The sequence below is a fragment of the Pogona vitticeps genome, chromosome 1 (genome assembly GCF_051106095.1).
Source record: "Pogona vitticeps strain Pit_001003342236 chromosome 1, PviZW2.1, whole genome shotgun sequence".
Taxonomy (NCBI): domain Eukaryota; kingdom Metazoa; phylum Chordata; class Lepidosauria; order Squamata; family Agamidae; genus Pogona; species Pogona vitticeps.
In genome coordinates this window covers 277,504,729-277,527,055 of record NC_135783.1, presented here as the reverse complement: position 1 = coordinate 277,527,055, position 22,327 = coordinate 277,504,729, and the positions used below count along the sequence as shown (strand labels likewise).

Here is a 22,327-nt window from a genome sequence, read left to right as displayed (position 1 = left end):
TTCTTCAGTATTATAGCTGTGATCATCAAGTTATGTGGTACAGGGAAGAATCTCATATTTCAGTCAGATTCATAGTGGTTCTCCTCTGTTTTTCTATAGGAAAGGTTCAGAAGTAGAATGCGGTTTCACTTTTTGTGTGGGACAAAAGTTTATAACACCATATTTGTAACAGTGGTGAGAATTCTGTTGGAAACTTGTACTGAGAAATGGCAAAATATGGTTGAGTAGGACCTTAATCCCTTTATTTGGTGGAAGGAATTAAAACTTGAAGAAATTGCTTATTCTTTTCTGTCACTGCTGTAAAATTTGATGAGACTGTGGGAGTTATATATCTTTGTTTTTCAAGATGTTACATTATGACTACATATTTTTACTTTTCTGTTAACTAAACTCCAGAAATGCGAGCCCAGTTCATGTTGGCATTTAAAAAAAAATCTGTTTCCCAATACTTATGATAATCTGGTTCTTCACTGACATCAAAAATTTATTATCTTGTAGATTATGTTTTTTCACTACCTCAAGAAATTTTATATAATCAAACAGTAAAACAAAACAAACACAAAAGGCTAATCCACAAAGTTGCATCTTCTGGTTTCTGAAAGGAAGTGGAGATAGTTATTCACAGCTTTTTTCCTCTTTCATGTACATTTTCTATATATCTGGTTACCTAAGTCAATTTTGACTTTACTGTGTAGGTTTTATCCAGGCAGAGGATGATTACAACTGGTTCAGATTCTGAGCCAGCCTTAGAGGTGGGCAAGCTGGGCAGTTGTTTGGGACATCAGGTTGAATGAGCTTGTCTTCAGTAATGCTTTGTACCATTGTGTGCATTCAGACAAGTGAAGAATTGGTTAAATGAATTATTTATGATCCTTTGGTCAAACTTAAGATGGCTGCAAAATGTACCTGTAAAAGGGAAGGAGGGGGGTCTGCTTATTTCCTAGGCTTGCTACTCAAATGAATAGGAGTCAAAACACATCATGGTCAGGTATAATTTTTCTTTTATGTCTGGAAAGTAGCATAGATAATATTGGTTAGGCAGGATTAGGATTGGCCCTGGTCAAGTAGCCCTGCAGTTGCGAGCTTGCTGTAAGGAAAGCAGGAACAGGGAAGATTTTAAGGAAAGATTTGTTGGTTATAGAGATGGAAAGGACTCGAGTTATACTATGAAAAGAGTTCAGAGAATGACTGAGTGATTGAATATCTCTAAGACTTCTAGATAAGATGTTAATGGAGAATAATTTTCTGTAATATTTATCATAGTGAAAGATATAAGAGTGATGTGAACCCAAGCTTTAAGGGAAATTTATTCTGAGAGTATAGAGAAAAGGACCACTACTGGGAAGTCCCAAGAAACGGAGCCTTAGAAAACAAAAGAAACTATGCCAGAAAGAATTTGGAGGAAGTAGTCAGAATAAACATAAGCTGATCCCTGTTTCTTTATCTTTATGGAAGAAAAATCTGTCATTTTGTTTGACCCCAGGTCAAGGAAGAGGTCTAGGTAAGGATTTTCCATGCATACTATGACACTTGCATGTGGCCCCACATGCACAGATCTTTGTAGGGGCAGGAATAGACTACTAACCCTCCATGCAGTTGTAGGATGATTATTATGATTATACTTGTCTAAGGCACCATGAATCCTCTTGATGGCTGTGCAGAACTGACCACCGGGAGACTGGAGAAATATCATACTTACATGCTTTCTCCATTACTTTTTTCAAATATTCCTTGTTTTAATACTGTAGATACTTACACTTCAGAGCAGCTTCAAAGGAGTGTATTTATAAAAGTTACAGCAAAAAAGCTTACTTGAACTTGCATCAAATCCCATTGGTAATTCCAGCCTATTTTGGAGAAATCCCTTTTGAGCTCTGCATATGCTGATTTAAAGGCTTCGTTACATGTATTAACTAAACAGATGAAGAGAGATACAAACTTGTTCTTCCTGGGCCTGTGGCTAAATTTAGTGGAAGCTGTGCAAGAGGTTCCCATACTCCTTTGAGTACACGTCTTGGCTGTTTATCATGGTATAAACCATAACAATGTGTTTTCCAACCATGAACAAGATACTCCTTAAGTTGCTTAAATATGTGGCAGCCCTTTAGCCTGAACTTGGTTAGAGTCAGCAAGCATGATCCTACTTTTCCCTCTAAATTCTCCTCCACAAGTATGAATTGTTAACTGTTTCTGCTTTAATTTAAATTATTTATGAATAAGTTAAATAGCATAAATCACAGTTATGTGAGAAACCCCATTGCTTAATTCCCTCCATTTTGGAAACTACCATCTGTTTCCCCTTCTATTAACTTTGTATTCCTTCTCTGTTTGGACTAATGTAAAGAGAAAGGTGATCAAAATGGGGGGGGGGGAGTATGTCAACACTGGAATTTGTGTAGCAGACTGTAAATAATCAGCAGCTATGTGATAATAGGATACAATATTTTGTAATGCTCTCTATGTGAAAAAAATCATTAATTTTTAATTAATCCTCAAAATTCTCCTAACAAGAATTAGTTATCTTACTCCCATTTTGCAAGAGTAAAGATCTGGTTCTGGATCAAGTCAAACCTGAACTCTCACTACACGCTAAAGTGATGAACAGAAGCTATTATACTTTGGATATACCATGAAAGGATAAGACTCCCTAAAAAAGACTGTGATGCTAGGGAAAGTGGGAGCATGTAGGAAAGGGGAAAGCCAAACATGAGATGAACTGTTGTTGTTTTTTTCAAAAGGAAGTTGAGCATTTAATTTGAAAGAAGGAAGTAAGGTGTGTAATGATAGAAACTTCTGGAGGATGTTAATTCATACAGCTGCCATACATTGTAAATGATAGAAAATTTCTTTAAAAGTTGATTAGGCCATAAAAACAAAAGGATTTAATACAGATGATACATGTGATGCAAACTTTATTTTCATCACATTGGAATGGGAGATCTGAAAAATCAACAAATTGAATCATGTTCCACCACAACTATCATTGACTTTTACCTTAAATATTGTTTACTCATGAAGAAGCATTTTAGGTTTAGAACTTCTGTTTCTTATTAATGATTTTTAAAGTTTATTTTTATCAATTTATAAATGCAAGTGAATGCAAACTTGTAAATAAATCCATATAGTTTTTGTGGACTTTGGCAGCTGTATCAAGACACAGAGGCCAGAATCCTGCTATGCACCTAAGGGCAATTATGCAGTTTTTCCCCCCAATAGGAGAGACCCCCATTGCATGACCAGTCTCAGGACCAATAAAAGACCAGGTATGCAAACGAAAGCCTGCTGAAGACTTGAATGCTTACGTAATTGCCCTTCTTCTCCATAGTCCTTTAATGGGGTTTGGGCAAAAATGTACATGTTTTCAAAAATTGATGTGCAGTTTATAGCAATTACTATACAAGGTGGTAACCTTCCCTCTTGTAAATGACATTTTCAGTGACTTTCCTGTTGTTCTGTCCTTAGACACACATACATTGTTACATATACAAAAGTGTTTGAGAATGGAAGCAGTGACTGTGAGAGGCAGATGTTTTCTTCACTTTCAGATCCCTCTGCACTGAAAATTGACTGCTTCAATTGCCACTTTCTGTAGTCTAGAAAACCAAAATTAATCTTGAGCTGAAAAGTTTTTTGTGTTGGGTTTTTGTTTTTGTTTTTTCTAAATACAAACAGAGTTGACCCTAACTTTAGGGAGAGTGAGGTAACCATAACAGCCCTCCAGCCATATTTCCAGAACCCCTGAACCTGCTGCTGGGTCATTTTCATAAGCCCTATTTAGACTGACAATCTAGGCAGTTCCTGTATGTAGAGACCACCATCTTGTCCTTTGTCTGAGGCAGCAAACATCTTGGACCAGCCCTGAGTACTACTCTCCGAGTGACTCTCTTTGATGCTGTGGCACCAAATTGTTTTCTCTCTTTAAATCCTGAAATTCTTTGAGGAGACTGGAGAGTATGTGAGAGTTCCAGGTGTAAAGCTGTGGTTTTCAATGTGTTTTCACACTTCAAACAATAGGACTTTTTCAGGCTCCTTTCCATATGGGGATATAAAGAAAATGACAAGCTTCAAGGATCCATGAAGGTTTCAGGTGAATAGCAAACTGGATGGGAGTAATATAGAGTGCTTGGCATAAAATGTATGAAAATAAATACACTTGCCATCTCAAAATGGGCCCCTCCAATCCCATTGCCACAGAACCATAATAATGCAAAATTGGAATAGATTCCGTTAGACATCTGCTCCATGGTTTGAATGCAATGCTGAAAACCTTAGTTAAAGCATCCGTGGCAGATGGATCTCCAGCCTCTCTTCAATAATTTCTGATGGTAAAGGTTGCATAATTTTCCACAGCTACTTGATGCTTGGTCCATCTGGTATAGTTCCTAATATCCAGTTTGTTTGCATGATGCTGGTGCTCTCTTCAGTTGTGTCATTTTTTTTCTTCCAGTGATATGGGAGAAATGTTCCATCTTCTTCATGACAGGCATTTGATATATGTAGTTTTGAACCTGTTCTGCTAGATCTACTTAATCTTCTTTCCCGGAGTCAAGAGAGCCTAGATCATTCATTATTGTCTTTCTGTAATGTGTCTTCCAAAGCCTTTGCTGCTATCCTTTGAATCCACATCAAGCTGACAGTATTCATATAATAAATAGATATTCACATTCTAAATCAGTCAGAGCAATGGAATGCTCTAAAGGAAGCTTGCACATTGGTAAATGGCAAGGCAGTAATAACTACCTGTAGTTTAGAGATACGGTTATTCTGCAGATGCACTTTGAAATGATAGCAGTGTTCATTACAGAGACATTAGGGTGGTAACTTCTGATCAGTCTGTGATTGCTGGTAAGTTCTGTTCATTTCTTATGGTTCTGTTTGAGCAGTGGGGCTGAGTAATCAAAAGTGAATAGTAGCAGAAATGTGAAATACAGAGGAGGTTATCTCTGGATCCTGCTTTGAAGTTTTTCTTCCAGTTGTAAATCAATCTGTAATCCTCAAACTGAAAGGACTGAAGGCCAATGTGTTGAATAGAGGGCTCTGTTGGAATTCAGTGAGACTCAGGGTCAAAAAGCTACATGTTACTTGTAAGCACAGTGTGGGAAATTGCTTTTAGGAAAAGAATGACATAATGAAGTCATCCATAACAATGCATGGAAAGCTGGTACTTCATAACTCAGAGCATCATCATCATCTCCCTGCTCAGTTATGAGGAGTTTCAGTATATCTTTGTATTTATTTGTCTTAAGAGGTATGCCTTATGTTTTGCTTTGAAGAAGTTGTGAAGGACAGGATGATAGGAGTGCGTCTTCTCCGGAAATCAAGGACACAAATGGAGGGGAAAAGGAGAGAGATGTTAAAGACGATGGGAGACAAGGAAAGGGTTAAGGTAGAAGTCATGTCTACTGGGGGAAGGGGAAGGGAAGGAGGAGGAGCAAGTGATGGACGTATGGGAGGAAGATATACAAGTGGGGACAGGCGCGGATTTTTATATCTAGACAAGCTAAAGGGAAAAGGAGGAGAAGAGTGAGCATGTAAACAATCTACTAAAAGATTTCCCAAACCTGGAAGTAGGAGGTCTGTTACCTGATCCGGTGCTAGAGGGAGAAGGTGTGATAGTAAGGGAAACATTGAAACAGACCGTGGTGGTATTCCCGAGGGGACGAGGTCCCTGGAAGAAGGCGGAGCGATCGGACCTAACCTTCAACAAGCCACCCCCAGAGGGGGATTGGGCCCGCCATCTGTGCTGCAGCACTATATGTGCATTAAGGGGCGCACCTCTGAGGAGGCCCAGCGACAAGGAACATTTTGGCCTGGCAGCTCAGTTTTGAAGAGAGACTTTAGTTATAATAATAATGTTAAAGCCATTGATGTTAAAGCCACTGTCAGAAGTTGAATGGATGGGATGTGTTTATCCCCACAGAAGTTGTTATAGGTACACCTTTACTCAACATGAATAAAAATAGTTGTGATGATTCAACTGTGTCTATTTCCATGCCAAATTTGGGACCATCCAAAACTTTTAACAAACCTTCTGACAGTGGTGCCCAACATGAGGCAGTTCCAGAAACAGGAAATCTGGAGATTCTACGCCTACGACAGACGATAGAATGACAAGAGAAGTTAATAGAAAACTTGATAGAACAGCAGACTTTGATCACGAAATGCTTTTGGAAGAAAGAGTTGGAAGAAACTAAAGAAGTCAAGAAAGAAGCTCCATTAAAGAATCCGTGGGTGGCCGGGCTAGCACTGATTGGAATACAGAAAATGGGAATGACTGATGATCCAGAGCATACGTCCATGCTTTCGAGATATGAAGATGTGAAGACCGCCATCCCACATACTTTGAATTTGACAGAGGAGGCATATAGGAAGAGGTTTAGGGATTTACGAATGAAACCGGGTACTCATCCAAGACCCTTAACCCAGAGGATGAAGGCCAATTTAGTGCGATGGTTGAGACCAGAGGAAAAGACGAAGGAACAGATATTAGAAATCCTTGTAATGGTGCAACTAATCACAACGATGAGCGGCAATATGAAGAGCTGGCTTCAGAAAAATTACCCGAAGCAATTAGAGGAAACGATCCACCTAGTGGAAGACTTCTGCAATGCAGAGGACTATAATAAGGAAAACCCCTCCCCCTGGGAGCGTAATCACGGAAGGGAGAAGACAGTTGAATGGATGGGATGCGTTTATCCCCACAGAAATTGTTATAGATACACATTTACTCAACATGAATAAAAATAGTTATAGTTTGAATGATTCAACTGTGTCTATTTCCACGCCAAATTCAGGACCGTCCAAATCCTTTAACGTACCTTCTGACAGATGTATGTAGCATCTATGTCTTGTTTCCACACTCAGAATTCAGTACAGTGACTCCTTTGGGACCCTAGATGGGAGAGGGGCGTTTTTAATACTTTGCCTTTCTACCATTATTCTAATATTGACAAGGGTATGATACCTGTCCTTTTTGCCTTGCCAAAAATGTACCACTGAAAGAAATGAATTATTTCAGGTTCTATGTTCCCCATGAGGATGAGAGGAGGGAAATGGATAAATCTCCCCTACCCTTCAAATGAAGGTCCCAATCAAGAACAGGTTCTCCATGCTTAATTTTGGGGGGGGAAAGGTACCTGAAAGCTGTGTCTTTGATGCTCAGCAATTATAAATTTGATTTCCCTGGCTCTACCCTTCCTCTCCCATTCAGAAAGGAACCATTTTCCAGTCAAGATGTCTTAATACTTGTCAAGGCACTGTCTAAGTTGAGGAAGGCTTAGCTTGTTTGGAACAGGAAGAAGACCTTCCATGTCTTTGTCTCCACTTACATTCTCTTAATAGTACAAGCACAATTACTCCTCCCTTGTATTTTGGAAAGATGGGTTTTCTTCTTTTTCTACTGAATTGGATGATGTAGTTCAGACACTTACAATTCTGTCTACTTATTCCTTATTTCCTCTCCTCATCTCTAAAATATGGTAGGTGACCTGCTATGAATCATGGAAACAGACCATGCTAGGTTTCTCTTTCTAATGTTTCTTCTGCTATATTCAGCAGTTCAGCGCAGCAGTCCTATCATTAGTTAAAACTGGTTTTTCAAAAGTCACATCTGCCGTCTGGAAAATTATGCCCCCCTCACTTTCTGTTGCATTGTTTTCTTGTAGAGCGTGATGAATGTGACAGCGGACAGCACAACTGTGATGAGAACGCAATCTGCACTAACACAGTCAGGGGACATAGCTGCACCTGCAAACCTGGATATGTGGGAAATGGGACCATCTGCCGAGGTGGGTCTGTTGCTCCAACAACTTGATAAGAAGAAGAGACACCATTAATATTTCTTGACAGTTGCCTAAATTCAGATAGCACAAGATTCCAGCCTCTGTTGGGGCTTCTTTGTCTGATTTATGATCAGGCAATTCCAGCAGACACAGGCATTATGAGGATTGATCAGTGGGTAATTTACTAATGTGGAAAAGTATTTGGAGATATTTCAAATAGCTTGCAGTTTGCTGTTCTTGACTACAGTTGTTTTACGTGGTATATTAACTCCCTTCATTGTTGCATAAACTGGATTTCCGAGCACTGTAATGCAATGATTCCCACTGTTATCTCCTATGCTAGGTGCATGCCGGTTTTAAACTAGAATAACTGCCTTCTAAATAAGATTCATGTGGCTTTTAAACTGTGGCCATAATTTTCTTTTATAGTAGACTAAGCTGCCAGGAGCCCCTGAATATGCAGAGTGGCAGACAGAAATTATTTTTAGTTTTGATGCATATGTTTTATGGTTCATTAATAAGCTAGTTGTCTGCATTTTGGAGATATCACTGCTATTGTAGGCTCAGAGTAGACCATAAAGTATAGGTGTTACAATATCACTCTCTATGCAGTAACATGGTGGGTTATGGGGGAGAATTTTTCCCCCTGAAAGAAAGATGAGACTCCTTGAAGGAGATGAAAGAGAAAACATGTGCCGCTTTGCTAGTCCAATAGCTGCTGCTGTTCAGTATACAATTTCCTATGCTGTCATCTTTCTCTCCCATTTTATTGTCTTTGTTGTTGCTCCTAAAAAGCTATAATCCTTTCCCTGGATGGGGAAACTTCTCAGTAGTTAAGTAGTTATGCGAAGTTTGTACTGTTAAATCTGTGTTAGGCAATGACAAAGAATGGCTTGTTGTAAATTATTGTTGCTTTCCCTTAAGCCTTTTGGGGCAAATGTTGCACTTCTGGGGATTACAAGTCTACCAAGAAGGTTTTTAACTGCCTTTAATTTTTTTAAGATGTATTGCTTGGGTCAGAAATGATGACCACAAATGTATGTGGTCATTTGTGGAAAGGTTTAGGTTTATTTCAAGAAAAGGATTTGCAAATAAGTCTATATTTGTAAAAAAAAAAATGTAAAAAATTGTTCCCACATTTAATAGACGGTTAAGGTATGTGATGATTTTCATCATCAATATTTGCAAGTTTGGAACTGAGTAATATGCTGGATTATATATACATGTTGACGTTATGAGCTCTCTTATCTTTAAAATTATTCTTGAATATCATTTGCAGGCCATTGCAGTCATTAAAAAGCCATTCATTCATTAATTTCTTCTAAGGGTAATAAAAGTTAGCAATTGTTAATGCCCATTGAAAGCAGTAAGGTTTGTTAGCTTTACCTTCCTTGACAGTAAATGGAATCTAGCTAGACTGGGATCATTTGCATCTTGATATCCTTACATTTTCCTCTCTGCAAGGTATAATATGAAACAAGTGTGAATAGAAGGTAATAGATGTTGCTCTAAAATTTATAGGACTGCCTTTTAAGATTAAGATATGAAAATGTCCCAAACAAATACAAAACAGACCTTCTGTAAGCGAGTGGACACAACTAGGGAATTATCTAACCAGTAATGAGAAACCTTTGGCCCTCCAGATGCTTTTGTTTACAGCTCCCATCAGCCCTACCAGCACAGCCAATGGTAAGAAATTATGGGAGTCATAATATATACCATCTGGAGGGCAGAGGTTCCTTACACCATGGTCTAGTCATATTTTAAGCATTTGCAAAACACTCAAATGCCTGTGCAGTGGGGAGTGCTCTAAATTAAGCAGATATTGGTTTACAGCCTTAATCATAATTCAATTCTACAAAAATATCTGGTTTATGAATGTGGGATATTGTACTTCTGTATCCACAATTCAGAATGCCATGAAATGGCCTGATATTGCTGCAGAATAGCATACCTTCATTGCCAGCAGGAAAAAGGATGCCAAGCTTTACATAGCAAAAGGCATCCTGAATGCTGACAACACCAATGGCAGCAGTCAAGGTGGTCTGTAGGATCCCCTCTTGTTCTCACTACCATTCGCAAAGTGACATCAAGCACTGTAGGTTTCCAAAATTGTTTCTGGGGTACTAGAAAAGCTTATGGAGGTGATTTTTGAGCAGCACAAAGTGGAGGGGAAGAAATTCCTGCGACTACCAAAGGAATATTGGGTTTATTGCATGGTTATTATAGTGTTTGTTATTTAACATTGGTCACCCTGGTGGTTGCAGGATAGATGTCACTGCAGCTTTGATCTCATATAGATGTAACTCTGGTGTGGAAAGGAAATGAAGAGAAACCAGTATATAGAAATATATGTGTTCCCTTCTTTTTCCTTTAAGTCCATTTCTTCCTTGTTTCCTGTTGTTTAGATTCTGAACCTGCAAAAATTAACATGTTCTTGCTTCATAGCCTAATGAATTTTAGTTCTTTTTATAAGGAATAATATAAATACAAAATTCTTTACCAACAATCCCAGTATATTTTAAACAAGTGCTGTCTTTCTGAGAGAAGCTATTTAACAGCTAATTAATAACAGAAAAGTTGAAACAAGAGTTCCGGTATAATTCTGGAGAGTGAATGTGAAGTATACTACATTCAAGAAAAGCAGAGTTAACTAGGCACAGGAAAAGCTCTCTCTCCTTTTCTCATTCTCTCTGTGTGTCTTTCTCTCTTTTAGCAGTATAAGTATGCCAGCTTCCGACTTTTCCATCTTCCCAAGTGATCTTAGATTAACATTAATGGAGCATAGGAAGAAGCTTTCTTGCTGCTGACACAAACTGGACATGGTCCTTCAAATGGAAATGAATTTGGAGTCTCCCTGTTAGGGACATATTTAATTATCTTGAAAGAAGGCTCCTGTAGGGGAGAAAATAAAGTGGCAAAAAGGTGAAAGTAGAAGAGAATCCAAATACCTGTTTGACAGTCAGTTGCATTCATGACAGAATAGTCCCAAAGATGGCTGTATAATGTTAAGATAACTCTTCAAGAAATAACAAGTGAGTTTGTTCAGCTTTGACACTGAGAGAGGCTGAGGAGGTAACTAATAATAAACTTTGAAAATATGATCCTTGTAATTAAAAAAGTCTCAAAAAACAGACCACTGGTATGCTCTACTTTGCAAATTTTCATATTCAGGATTAAGCTAATTATCACATTAGTGTTTGGAAGGCTTGCTGTTCATGTCAGGCAATGACCCCAATTTATTTTCCCCTCTTACTGTAGTAAGGTTAAATTAATTGAGATTTCTAATATTCCTTTACCAAGCTTTTATCTTGTCCTAAAGATGCCTCTAGATACTTTGACCACTCTTACTTTCTGCTTGCATCACATTATAACCTAAGTGGTATACACAGCTTTGATTTCTGTAATTTTGGTGTGGGCTTGTCTTCTTTAAAGCCACATTCACTTGAAACATCCCACCTGACCTTGTGGCTGTCATTAAAACTTGTAATTACACTGCATGTCAAATTGACTGGGCATTATAGCACCATATTGTCAATTTAACCGTTTGCCAACAAACAGCACACAATATCTTTTTACAACAGTTGTTAAGGACCTGGTTTTAGAGATTCCCCAAACCACATAGTACTTGCTGTCAAAAATGTGAAAATGCACTGTGCCATCATGCAGTAGTTCATTTGTGTGTAACAAATAGAATTTGTAGCCAAACCAGTCACCAAACCATTTAATAGCACAATGCTAGGCATAGGTCTCCTAAAGACCTGGAGCTGATTATGGGTCCGATCATCAGCTTCTTATAGCAAATTTTAAGCTTAAACTGGAGAAAGTAGGAAAAACCACTGGGCCAGTCAGGTATAATCTAAACCAAATCCCTTATGAATACACAGTGGAAGTGAAGAACAGATTTAAGGAACTAGATTTGGTGGACAGAGTGCCTGAAGAACTACGGATGGAGGCTCGTAACATTGTACAGGAGGCAGCAGCGAAAACCATCTCAAAGAAAAGGAAATGCAGGAAAGCAAAGTGGCTGTCCGATGAGGCCTTACAAATAGCAGAGAAGTCAAGGGAAAGAAAATGCAAGGGAGACAGAGAAAGTTACAGAAAATGGAATGCAGACTTCCAAAGAATAGCAAGGAGAGACAAGAGGACCTTCTTAAATGAACAGTGCAAAGAAAAAGAGGAAAAGAATAGAAAGGGATCTGTTCAAGAAAATTGGAGATGTTAAAGAAACATTTTGTGCAACGATGGACGTAATAAAGGACAAAAATGATAGGGACCCAACAGAAGCAGAAGACATCAAGAAGAGGTGGCAAGAATACACTGAGGAATTGGAAAAGATCAGTCTACATCCCAATCCCAAAGAAAGCAGTGCCAAAGAATGCTCCAACTACCGTACAATTACACTCATTTCACATGCTCTCAAGGTTATGCTCAAATCCTACAAGTTAGGCTTCAGCAGTATGTGGACTGAGAACTCCCAGAGGTACAAGCAGGATTTTGAAGGGGCAGAGGAACTAGAGACCAAATTGCTAACATGTGCTGGATTATGAGGAAAGCCAGAGGGTTCCAGAAAAACATCTACTTCTGCTTCATTGACTATGAAAAACCCTTTGACTATGTGAACCCCAGCAAACTATGGCAAATTAAAGAAATGGGAGTGCCTGACCACCTTATTTATCTCCTGAGAAATCTATATGCGGGATAGGAAGCAACAGTTAGAACTGGATACAGAACAACTGATTGGTTCAAAATTGGGAAGGGAGTACGACAAGGCTCTATATTGTCTCCCTGATTATTTAAGTTATATGCAGAATACATCATGCGAAAGGTTGGACAAGTTGAATCCCAAGCCACAATTAAGATTGCTGGAAGAAATATCAACAACCTCAGATATGCAGATGATACCACTCTGATGGCAGAAAGTGAGGAGGAGTTAAAGACCCTCTTAATGAGGGTGGAAGAAGAGAGTGCAAAAAAATGGTCTGAAGCTCAACATAAAAAAAAAATCATGGCTACTGGCCCCATCACCTCCTGGCAAATCGAAGGGGAAGATATGGAGGCAGTGACAGATTTGACTTTCTTGGGCTCCGTGATCACTGCAGATGGTGACAGCAGCCACGAAATTAAAAGACATCTGCTTCTTGGGATGAAAGCCATGAGAAACCTAGACAGCATCTTAAAAAGCAGAGACATCACCTTGCTGACAAAGGTCCGCATAGTCAAAGCTACGTTTTTTCTATTAGTGATGTATGGAAGTGTGAGCTGGACCATAAAGAAGGCTGACCACTGAAGAAATGGATGCTTTTGAATTGTGGTGCTGTAGGAGACTCTTGAGAGTCCCCTGGACTGCAAGGAGAACAAACCTATCCATTTTGAAGGAAATCAACCCTGAGTGCTCACTGAGGCATCAATATTTTGGCCTTCTCATGAGAAGAGATGGACTCTTAAGATTTTGAGAAAGTGTGAGGGCAAGAGGACAAGGGGGCGACAGAGGACAAGGTGGTTGGACAGTGTCATTGAAGCTACCAATATGAATTTGACCAAACTCTGAGAGGCAGTGGAAGACAGGAGGGCCTGGCGTGCTCTGGCCCATGGGGTCAAGAAGAGACAGATACGACTTAATGACTAAACAACAAGAACAACAGGCATAGGTGTCCTAAAGCTAAGGCCAAGCGTTTATGAGAATTACGTGGCTTACAAATTCAAACACTAAAATTCAATAAAAAGAAAGAAAGAAAAGTATAAAATGCTCATAAACTGTATTTTAAAGATCTTTAAAGTAAGCTAGTTACAACATAGTAAGATATGGTACATTTCAAGAATAAAACAGTGGCCAATTTAGTAACACTGTTTCAGTTAAAATGAACAAAATATATGTGTGTTTTTCAATCCTTTTAAAATGCAAGCCCTTCAAAACAATTTCACAAGATGGAATTCTATGGACCAAATAGTAGCATAGAAATAGGAATTCCTCTCTCTAATTGCCACAAAGCAGGCCTGATAGTGGCCTCTCTCCAGAGTCGAACTGTATTTGCTACAGAAATTGTGCCCCTTGTATTCTAGCCCATCCATTTTCAACAGTAGGCATTTGCCTCCCTGGAGGCCCTGGCTCATTTGAAAAGGGCCACAGACTGGAAACAATTCTTCAAACACTTCCTTATAAGGCTCATTATGTGACATGTGCCATCCTGAGTCAGCCTATATTTCTTTCTTATTGTGTTCATGGCTGTGGCCCAAAAGAAAAAAGAAACAGATTGAGGGTGGCTTCTAGTCTTTGGCCCATTATTTTGATAGTCCTCAGCATCTTATAATGATTTTTAAGGAAAAAATCAGTACAAAAACATGTACATGCATGCACACACATATTTTGTTCCACAGTGTAAATGCACACAGGAAATTTTGTTCGACAGTGGTCTATGTTTTCTATTGATATACCTGTGTGGGGGAAAAATGGGAAAAATTAAGGATCATTGGTATATTACACATTGAATTATGTCTGTCTTCTCATATAGAACAAAATTTACACATTGTTCTGTTTACAGGGAGAAAATGTCTTATTGGTTTTCATACAATCCACATGTTTTAAATTTGTTTCTTCTAGTTTTATACCCTTTAATGGAAATGACAATCAGGACTGGATAAGCTAGTGGTCAAAATCTTATTAGTTGTGCCCAGAGGCATAATGCAACTAATGTACGTTTTGGAAAAGAATTGCCTGAAGTTAAGGAATCATCATAGCATAGTCCGGTGTTCAGTAGACATTATATGCTGAGTTGCACAACTCAGTGTTCAATAGGTAGTGCCTATGGTTCCTTAACTTCAGGCAATTCTCCTTCAAAAATTATTTTGTTTGAGTTCAAATAATAATTGTTTGCTGTAAAAGCAATTCTGAGTTATGGCAATCCTATCCAGTTTTGTTCATTCGTTTGTTTTATTAGGTATAGAGTACTCATAAGTGATTTAACATTCCCTTCTTCTAGGGGTGCTCTGGGATTATGTAGCTTGCCCAAAGCTACATGTTACATATAGCCTCTGTTTTTCTCTCAGAAGACACATTAGGCATTCGAACTTCCAATCTCTCTGGTGTAACATCCTTGGATTCCTTAGTAGGATTTTGGCTCTTGTTGAGATGATTTGTTTTTCTAAGTATCTTTTACCTGCATTCTAGTTTACAAAAATTCTTAGCTATATGGTTAGTAATTCAGCACGAGACTTGAAACTGTGCCAAATATACATTTTAAAAACATTAATAAAAATAAAACAATATTACTGGGAAAAATGGGAACAAAGATAATTGCTTTAAGATTTAGCAATAATTGAATTCTACCTTCCACACTGAATGCTACTGATTCAGTAGCTCAGACAGGGTACAGAATTAAGGAGGTAATTTCTCCATTTTGTCCAACATAACATTTGAGGAACACAGAGATTATAGGTTTCAATACAATGTCATACAGTGCCCAACATGGTGGACCTTTCTGTTTGTAAATAGGTATTTACATCTAGACAGGGGGATCTAGAACGTGAGCTGAACTGCTGAATAGCTCAGTGGTTTAGGCAGCTCACTCTGGAGCAAGAGGTTGAGAGTTCAATTCCCCACTGTGTCTCCCTGACAGAGGCTGGACTGCGTGATCCACAGGGGCCCTTCTGGCTCTGCAGTTCTAAGACAATGATGATAGAAAGAAATCTGTACAAGACAAGATATAAATTTTAATTAGAAGCTGTCAGGTATCTGAGGCTTCCGTTGTTGTGATTTGTTTTGTTTCTTTTTAACAACACTTCCTTATGTTTGTTTATATTTCTGGTGGGTTCCCATGAGTGCTCCATTGTTTCATTGTACAAACATCTATGAGTATATAGTATAGGTCTGGAATACTGGCATTATCCATCCTTTCATCACATGTGGAGATAGAAATCAGCCCAACAGCCATAATCTCATTAGCCTCATTGACATCCTCAGTCTATGTTAAATTGCTTTTAAACAGAGGGAGTGGAGGTAAATGATATTCTTAAGGAATAGGAGTCAGCATTCAGGGATATTTCCCTGAAATATATGATTTCTTTATTGTAAATCATTTTTGTTAAATATTCTAGTCAAAGGGATTCTTGTGATTTGCAGTCCTATTTGCAATCTTTATCAATTTGAAGGCAACATTTAATTCCTCTGAAAGAATAAGAGAGAGAGAAAACTTGCAGTCCAAATTAGGCTGCTAGTGTTGATTATAGACTTCCATATGCAATCAAAGGATTGTGGAATCATCCAGGAGTTAAACCAGAAATAATTCTCAAGGGAAGACTCTATAAAGGGCATTACGGGATCAAAACTGTTTTTGTTTTTGTTTTTTGTTTGTTTATTTGTTTGTTTGTTTTTCTTTTTAAGGAAATGGGGAACGGAGGATTTATTTTAGTTCCTTTTCAGGATAAATTAAATTATCACTAAATGGAAGCATAAGGTCTCCACTCACCACCACTTCAGTGGAAAGCTTAAAGAAGCTACAGTATCTATCAACCCTTAAGCTGGCAGTATGATTTTTTGTTATGTACATAGATAATAATGATCATGTGCTGTCAAGTCAATTCTGACTTCTGGCAACCAACCCCTTTTCAGGATTTTCCAGGTAGAGCAAGTTCAGAGAAATATATATCATTCCCTTCTTCTGAGGGTATGCTGGTCACAATGCGTATATAGGAGTTACACCTATTGAAATAGCACTCTTGCAAAAGGAAAAAAACCAACCAACCAACAACAACAAAACCACCCCATCTGGTGGAAGCATAATTTAAACAAGCAAGACCATGCGATGCCTATCTTGAATCAATAAAGTTGCTGCAAGACTGGGCAATATTGGGGTTTGGCAGCCGCCATATCAGATTGCAATAAAAAGGACACAAAGAGCTGCAGAGCTCTGTAACCTGGCACTCGAAGCCATGGAGCTGGTATAGCTCCATGGGTTGGAGTGCCTGGCTACACAGCCAGGAACCAAGAGTTTGAATCCCCACTATGCCTCCCAGGAGAGGACCAGGCTATGTGCTGTTTATATGTGGCTGATGAGATTACAGGGTCTGCCCCTGCATGCCCTGAGGTAAACTGTACAGCCCCAGAGTTGTACTAGAAGGAGGAACTGGTCAGGGTTATAACTAGGATGAGTGATTGAGGCTTTACAAAAATTTAGATGGTGCAAAAATCTGACCCAGGCTTTCTTCCCCATTTTTATGCCTTATCCCCAAGTATGCCAGTATCATGTGATCCAGAATAACTTCCAGAGTAGAAACGCCTCAGACATCAAAATTGTTAGTTATGGCTCTGGAACAGGTAAACTACTTCTGACTACTTCAGAGCCGAAAAAGCTAGAGAAGGTCCCATAAGTTGGAATTGACCTGGCAGCACCTAATTATTAATTATTTGTGACTGCATGCTCTTTGTGGATTGCTCATATATGTTCCACATGCAAATGTAGCTACACCTGCTGTACATGACACCTTAAACATGTGATGAAGTAGAATCTGGTATGCAGAAACAATTGTTTCCTCGTGTACTCAAGTACTGTCATCTTATGAGGGATAAGAAGACCGTCAGCAATATGGAATATGTTGTACAGAGGGCATTGTTGACAATTGGGAGGCTTATGCTGCATGACTGGAAGTACTTTCTGCTAGTACAAGCCATCTTTGGGTTTTGTACCTCAGAAATAATACAAAAGGACTTGATTTTTGCCTTTTGGTGATAACATGACAGCTGCATGACAAAAGACAGAAATCTATAGTTTGAAAGATGTAATATTTGCCAAGACCGCTGCAAATGCTTATAACTCATTTGAAATATGAGCAGTGTCAGGCATGAGTAGTGTGACTGAGTACAGGTGATGGTATTCAGGGATTCCAGCACGTTATTCACAAGGGTATCTTCTGCTTTTCCAACTTTAGTCTCATTTCCTGAATATATATTAAGGCTGACTGTGCTTCAATAAATATGTTGGCCATGAACTCAAACTGTTCTTGAGGCTGTTTTGCAAATGGATTTTCTAACGTGTGACCTGTTGGATCTGAAAATCTAAAGTATGCTTCCTTAAAGAGGCACAGAGAATTGTGGAAAGAATTAAAAGTCCACTTTCTTTTTTCTTTGAAGTGTGTACATTTTTTTGTGTATGTTTTTCTGAAGTGCATTCTTTATGTATTATGTCTGCCACCAAATTGTAAAATGCAGGTAACTATTCTCAGTTGACTCTGTTTTCTTCTTCTTAATCTTGGTAAGGTGTAAGCCCTTCTAGAATTAGGAAAAATGTGAGATCTTGCATCTTGTATTTGTTTAGGTATGCATTGTAAGTATTTCAGCTGGAAAATGATAGAGGTGTTTGAGTGGTATATGGAAATCCATTATCCAGTGTATGGAAATCCATTATCTACACATTCTTTTGCAGATTTTGTCTCCACACAAAGCATGATACAGTATATCTTCCTTCCTTCCTTCCTTCCCTCCCTCCCTCCCTCCCTCCCTCCCTCCCTCCCTTTCTTTCTTTCTTTCTTTCTTTCTTTCTTTCTTTCTTTCTTTCTTTCTTTCTTTCTTTCTTTCTTTCTTTCTTTCTTTCTTTCTTTCTTTCTTTCTTTCTTTCTTTTATAAGCATGGTAGGATAGGCTCCTGTAGTGATTTGATTGAGCATCCACATTTCTGCTTTTCTGCCTATTTTGAGCTGCACACAACTGAGATGCAGTGAGACAAAGTTGCATGCACTCCAAAATTGAAGAAAGTCTTTAATCAGCAGCAGTCTGTCATTCTGATAATGTTATTCCAGTTGCACAGGTGGAACTCACACAACAATATTGTGGCCTGTGAGTCCCTACATGATCATGATCATCATCATGATCATGATCATCATCATCATGATCATGATCATCATCATCATGATCATCATCATCTATTATTATTATTATTATTATTATTATTATTATTATTATTATTATTATTATTATTATTATTATTATTATTATTATTGTAGGTCCCCTGTTTCCACAAGGGATTGGCTCCAAGCCCCTGCCACAAATGTTGAAAAATGCAGATTATAGGCCAGCTTTGGTAATGACATCATAGAAATAGATTTATAGATAACATGGCCTCTGTCTTCCTCTAGTGGCCAGTTCCAGTAACTTCATCTTTAGAAATAAATATTTCCAGAATTTTTAAAAAATATTTTTAATATTTTCAGAGCTTGGACTAGTGACTCAGTAGATACTGATCCCATAGATACTGCATCCTACTGTATCATCATAATCTACACTTTAGGTCTTTGATTATATCATGGATTATTTAGACTTGAACATGTAGATCTATATGTATTCTCAAAGGCTTTCATGGCCAGGCTCCCATGGTTGTGGGTTTTCCATGCTGTTTGGCCATGTTCCTAAGGTTTTTCTTCCTAACATTTCACCAGACTCTGTGGCCAGCATCTTCAGAGGACAGGAGTCAGAACTCTGTCTGTGCTCTGTTGCAGTTTGTTGGATAGTTGAGTATTTATTACTGTGGGATCAGCTTTTGTCCTTTTCAGGAGATTGGGTGAAGTCTAAAACTCAACAAAGTCTGGCTCCCAGCAATGAAAAATACAGCCTGCAAAATTTCAACTCTACCCAGCCACAAGGACCAGTGATCACTGCACACAAAAGACCAGCTAACGACACCCATCAATCACAGTGACAGATCAGCTCTCCCCCTTATCACAACAATATACCCACAACAACAAAAAAAAAACCACACCCTGATCACCATAATCACCCAATCTCCTGAAAAGGACAAAAGCTGATCCCACAGCTATACTTAACTATCCAACAAACAGAACCCAGAGTTCTGACTCCTGTCCTCTGATGATGCTGGCCACAGAGTGGCAAAACGTTAGGAAGAAAAACTTTAAGAACACGACCGAACAACACAGAAAACCCACAACAACCATAGGTCTATATGCTTCATCATCTCTGGCTCTCCATAGTGTGCTCCAAGAAGTAAGTGTTTTGAAGATTAACTTGATAGTCCACTTACTGCTGCAATGTTTTTCTACTAAAATTTATGAAGAGCTATGGGAGGTTGTAATCTTCAACTAATCTTCATCAGTTCAACTAATAGAAATGTCCAAGTGAGTTTTCTTCCAACTAAATAGGATAATTTTCTTAATTGTAGTGAAAAGTAAACTCTGCACTTCTATTTAGGGGTGCTGTCTTAGGCCTGTGTTGACTTTAAGTGCCTCATTGCTTTAAGACTTTTCAGTTTTTCAGATCAAGAAGTCATGTAAAAAGCACTTCAAAAATTGAGAAACAATGGTTAATATAGTAAGTTACAAGGCAGTAGGCTTGTTGAATCAGAGTCAGATCCTTTGTAAGTTCCTCCTCGTGCACTGGTTAAACTGCTGTACTACATCTAAAACTGTGTTCATGACCTGAGGTTCAATCCCAGGTAGCTGGTTCAAGGTTGACGCAACCTTCTATCCTTCTGAGGTCAATAAAATGAGTAACCAGCTCACTGGGGGGGGGGGGGAATATGTAGCCTGCATAATTAACTTGTAAACTGCCCAGAGAGTGCATGAAGCACTATGGATGTTTAGGCAGGCCTTCCCATCAAATAATTCCTGACACCCCTCTTTTCCCTCTCCTTCAGCTTTCCTATCTTGTTTAATATCTTTGTCATGTAAAATTGTTTTCATGTGTATATCTATTGTTTGATTTTAATGTTGTTAGCCGCCTAGAGTGGTCCTGACACGACCAGATAGGCGGGATATAAAATAAATAAATAAATAAATAAATAAATAAATAAATAAATAAATAAATAAATAAATAAATAAATAAATAAATAATAATAATAATAATAATAATAATAATAATAATAATAATAATAATAATAATAATAATAATAATAATAATAATATAAGCAGCATGCTTTGTTTTTTTTTCCTGTGCATCTACTGAGCTACCATGAGCTTCCAAAGTTACCTTTTCCCATGTTTTATTCCTTAGTCAAAGATGCCATTTCATTCAAAACAACGGGATTTATTAAACCGGGGAACAACAACGAAAACATTAATAGACAGTTCAGAACTTGTTTTAGTCTCAGTCTTTCCCTCTTCACTTTTAATTAGTTTCCCCCCTTGTGCCCCTGATTTGGCTTTTTGTCTCACACTGACTTAGACTTCCAGTCTGAGGTGTGCTAAACAAGGGATGCTGCATCAGGGATGGCTTATAGGAACATCACTTTGACAGGGCTTCTCCCAGAGATTGAGCCAGGATTGGTCTGCCGAAGTTTTGAAATCCCAGGATGATCAAATACTGAAAATTCCAAATTGACATTGGTATGTATGGCAGCCAAAGGATTGTACTTGGTGGATAAGCAGTGTGGGTGACAGAAAGGTCAGCAGAATTCCTGTCAGCCAAGGCCAGGACATCCGGTACCTGAGGTGTCTATATACCAAAGTAGTGTTCTTAAGTGGAATGTTTTATTTTGTCCCAAAGGAATAAATGATACCCATTTGGGCATCTGGGAGAAAGGCACTTGATCCACCAGGGATCCCAGTTTAGAGTGGTGCTAAACTAGAACCTTACCCCCTTGTTTACTTCAGTGATCCCAGGCATTGGTTCCAGTGATGGTGACTATCTTAGTGCAGTGAGACATGCTTTCTTATGTTTGCATAACCATATTCTATATTTCTATATTTCTTGGCTAGAATTTGATGAAGTTTTGGGAAATAGCTTTCTTATATCAGTGATGGTTTATGAATACTTCCTTTTAGTGTCAGAATTCTGAAAATATTCTCAGATTAATGCTTTTTGACTCCGTCTTGTTTCGTTGCCACCGCTTAATGTTGGCAAGGGGTGATTATATTTGTCACCGGTGCTTATGGCACTTGTAAATTACATATATGCCAGCCAAGGAAGGCAATAACCTGCTTCTGCTCCTAGTAGACACTGTAAGTTTGTCAGTGGCACTTATTCATATGTGGTACTTAAAGAAAAAGATAAAAAATGCACATTAAGAAGACAGAGGATATAATGTGAATATTTTATGGCATGTGACAGAGCTCTGACTTGTGATTAAAAAACACCATACAAGCCGTGGATAAAAATGCATGGTTTCATTGCCAATAAAAAAAAAAGCTAAAGAATATGACTACATGTAATTTCAGGACACCTGGTGAGTTCCTATAACTAAACTCAAATACTATCACTGCACCAGAAGATGCTTATTTTGTTTTCCTCACTTAATATTTTTTCCTCTCATGTTTACCACACTGATCACAAAAAGGGTTTAATGGTGTATCTTTATCCTTTCCTTTTAATTTTATACACATTAGATTTTCTTTAAAGAGAGCAAATGCAAAATATTTTTTTTTAAAAAAAAAAGCTTTGGCAAAGAACTGGCTGGATAGAACTGACTTAGGTAACTGGCTGTGGAGCAAGAGGTTGGGAGTTTGATTACCAACTATGCTTCGTACATGTAGAGGAACCATGTGTGGCTGTGAACAAGTTGCACAGTCCCAGGGCACCCCAGGAAGAAAGGAATGGTAGGTTACCTC

General features: G+C 38.4%; 1 protein-coding gene across 4 annotated transcripts in view; it reads left to right on the top strand.

Moving 5' to 3' along the window:
• NELL1 (neural EGFL like 1) overlaps positions 1 to 22,327 on the top strand; it is a 670,736-nt gene that overhangs the window by 426,338 nt on the left and 222,071 nt on the right. For 2 of the 4 annotated variants that reach the window (XM_072985883.2, XM_072985885.2), the window contains exon 14: positions 7,665 to 7,787. The exons of the other annotated variants lie outside the window; for them this stretch is intronic. In XM_072985883.2, the coding sequence (XP_072841984.1) occupies positions 7,665 to 7,787 (123 nt within the window). The remainder of the gene's footprint in view (positions 1 to 7,664; positions 7,788 to 22,327) is intronic. 4 annotated transcript variants of the gene reach the window in all.